At 35.7% G+C, this 3,567-nt stretch overlaps 1 protein-coding gene across 1 annotated transcript in view; it reads left to right on the top strand.

Moving 5' to 3' along the window:
* Positions 1–1,650, top strand: part of LOC124536297 (THO complex subunit 1) — a 5,612-nt gene extending 3,962 nt beyond the window's left edge. The window contains exons 8-10 of the mRNA XM_047112814.1: positions 183–278; positions 387–467; positions 1,216–1,650. Of these exons, the coding sequence (XP_046968770.1) occupies positions 183–278; positions 387–467; positions 1,216–1,527 (489 nt within the window). The 3' untranslated portion in view covers positions 1,528–1,650. The remainder of the gene's footprint in view (positions 1–182; positions 279–386; positions 468–1,215) is intronic.
* Positions 1,651–3,567: the final 1,917 nt, after the last annotated feature.

Below are 3,567 nucleotides of genomic sequence, written 5' to 3'. Positions count from 1 at the left end.
TATTTGATAAAATAAAATTATCTCTTTACCACACGTTGTGTGAAATAAATAACCTATGGTTTTCAAGATCTATCATGAATCTCTTGATTGTATCAGAAGTTCTTTATATCTGAAAATGAATACACTAATTCTCCTTTAAGCAATAGCACACTCGCACTAAATACATTATAATTATGTTCCAGGTCAAAAGAATAACCCGTGAAGTTGCCGCAAATGCTGCTTCGAACAACACTAACGGTGATGCCTCGGGAGGTTCTAATGAGAAACCTATTAAACAGGTAAATTTGATCAAAGGTTATTCTACAAATATATAAAAACTTTATATATATTTTTAATGAATACTGAAATTTATAAATTTTCAATGTATTTTGTGTTTACTCTTAAAGGAAACGGGCGAAGAAGAAATGGCAGAAGAACAAATTGAAACTGATATCATAAAGGAAGAAGATACCACCGATATGGAACAGGTACTTGTTGTAATTTTACATTCATTCCCATGATATTAGTTAGGTAATTTTAAGTAAATTTTATTATGAATGATTTTATTAAGTAATTATTATTCTTTAAATTCATTGCGTGTAAGGCTTTTGATCTAAAAACAGGCATTCGGAAAGACGCACTGGTACTGTTTTCTAAACGTTTTCTTATATAATGAAGTAGTAAGAATGTTTTCGTATGATGACACTAAGATATAAAAAGTAACAACTTATGTTGTTTTTTTTTTTAATTAATACTATATTCATTATCTTAATTACCTTTAATTTGAAAAACGAATGGAATAGTCACACTGCTGCAGCATTGTGCATTACGTGGTGGTAGGGCTTTATGCAAGCCCGTCTGAGTAGGTACCACCCACTCATCTGTTATTCTACAGCCAAATAACAGTACTCAGTATTGTTGTGTTCCGGTTTGAAGGGTGAGTGAGCCAGTGTAACTACAGGCACAAGGGACATAACATCTTAGTTCCCAAGGTTGGTGGCACATTGACGATGTAAGGAATAGTTAACATTTTTACAGCGTCCTTGTCTATGGGTGATGGTGACCACTTACCATCAGGTGGCCCATATGCTCGTCCGCCAACCTATATCATAAAAAAAAAATTGTAGAATAGGCTTCAGACTTACTATGGAAAAGGAGAGAAGACTTACCAGCAAATTAGCCATTGACAGAATGTCACTGTTTTCAAAATTATAAATTAATTTATGTCAATTTCAGGTTCCAGACTCCACACATGGAGAAGATGAAGATAAAGTCGACCGATCAAGAGTCACCATGATAACCCCCACCCAACTAGACGCTCTCGCTACTAGCCTCACGGATTGGAAGAAGCTAGCAGTGAAACTTGGCTACAAACCTGATGAAATACAATTCTTCGAAACCGAAAACGCAACAGATGTTGCCAGAGCGAAAAACATGTTACAGTTGTGGTTTGACGATGACGAAGATGCATCAGTGGAGAACCTCCTTTATATCATGGAGGGGCTGGAAATGACAGAAGCCTGTGACACACTCAGATCCGTTAAATGATATTATTGATGTGTCATTAAAAAGGTTTGAAATCATGTCAGTATGGTTGTAAAGTGATGACCGGACTACAATTTTTATCTGTGGTAAAACTTGTGACGGATAATAAAATTTTATTTTTACTTTGGTTTTTTTTATTTATGTTTAAAAATGCTTTAATAAAAACGAATATCCCGAAAATATACTTGAAAGAAAAGTTTGAGGGTTTGTAAAATTTTAAAAGACATTAAAAGTGCAAAATTCCTTAAACGGAACCAAAGATGGTATGTGATCTGTGTGTGTGATCTTTATTCTATTTGTCATTTTCAAATTTTGATAGATTTTCTTAACTGATTTCATCTTTACCTGAGATTACTGTCTGTACTGAAATAACCGTTCGCATATAAGTATATCGAGATACATTCTTGAGAGAAATACATTAACTCTTCTTTTAGCTGGTAATCTTATTAGTCTCTTCAAAATATCTCAAACGACCCTACGATTTCAAACTTATCTAAAAGAGTATGTACGTAAAGTACGAGCAAGGGTCATGAAAATTTAGATCAATATCCTATGGACACCATACTTGCGATTTGTCTATTGAGTTCTACTTTTTGAACTTTGTTTTTTTTTTTATGGTATAGGTTGGTGGATGAGCAGATGGGCCACCTGGTGGTAAGTGGTCACCATCACCCATAGACAATGACGCTGTAAGAACTATTAACTATTCCTTACATCGTCAATGTGCCATCAACCTTGGGACTAAGTTGTTACGTCCCTTGTGCCTGCAGTTACACTGGCTCACTGGTAGAATAACTGATGAGTGGGTGGTACCTACCCAGACGGGCTTGCACAAAGCCCTAACACCAAGTAAAACTTACATTAACTATTTTTTTTTTTTCTTGAAATACATATAAATGATACCTGGACTGTAGAACGGATACATTACGCTCTTGTCCATATGACACTGGGTAAAACATAACTATACAATAAAGACATAAAAATAATAGAATTGACACATTCAAATTTTAGCAAAACAATAATGAAATAAATATCGATATATAGTTGTATACATGTTAAACTGAGGCCGGCTAAATCCTAACCGCTACAAAGTCACTATTTGTCGTATCTCCTAGATTTGATAGCATTCTTATTGGTGTTAGGTACATGTAGTTTCGAAAAACTTCACGGTAAACTGGGATAAGTCAAATTAGCATCTAAAATGCTTGATGCCATGAATGCAGCAAGACGTCTATTTCGCCGGCCCATCGCCTAAAATTTGCACAAATTTTACCTCACCTAGACTACTGCTCACACTTCTGGGCGTGAGATCCCTAGTACCAGCTTATTTCATTGGGATTTGACCGCGTTCAACGTAGAGCAGCTCGAATTAACGGTAATTACGATCAAGCCCTTTCCGACCTTCTTGATCCTTTGGGTAAAGACGTTGGGTCATTATCTTCAGCGCATTTTTCGGTCGGACAAATCGTTTGGATTACCTAATCCCAGCTGCTGAGTTTTGCTCTCGGACGTGATGTTGGAATTTTATCGCGTTTTAAAGGCATTCTCTGCCTCGCACAACTACTCTATGAAATGCTGGCGAATTTCCAAACAATATGACTTCAAGAAAAGAGCCTACATATTTCTCAAAGACCGGCGCGCACCTGTAAGCTACGGGTGATGCAGATATCCATGGGCAGTTTCAGTCGCTTTCCATCAGACGAGCTTCATGCTGGTTGGCTGCTGCCTATAATATAAAAAAAATGTGGTGAGAGCCGCCATTTATATATAAATACGTGAAATATCTATTTATCCAATATATTTTTCCCATAAATTTTGTCCACAAGACCACATAAAGAGTACAATATCGTTATGATTATCTAATAGACACCACAATTAATACATATACGCCACATATATGTCTACATTTATAACATTTTATAGTGCATTCTTCTTTCAGACAAATGCAATTTCCTATAAAATTTTGCTTTGCCATAAGTATCAATAAATCACAAGGACAGACGTCAAAAATAGCCGGGTTTGATATAAAACGAGATTGTTTCT

The sequence above is a fragment of the Vanessa cardui genome, chromosome 16 (genome assembly GCF_905220365.1).
Source record: "Vanessa cardui chromosome 16, ilVanCard2.1, whole genome shotgun sequence".
NCBI lineage: Eukaryota > Metazoa > Arthropoda > Insecta > Lepidoptera > Nymphalidae > Vanessa > Vanessa cardui.
This window is presented reverse-complemented; position numbering and strand designations above follow the sequence as displayed.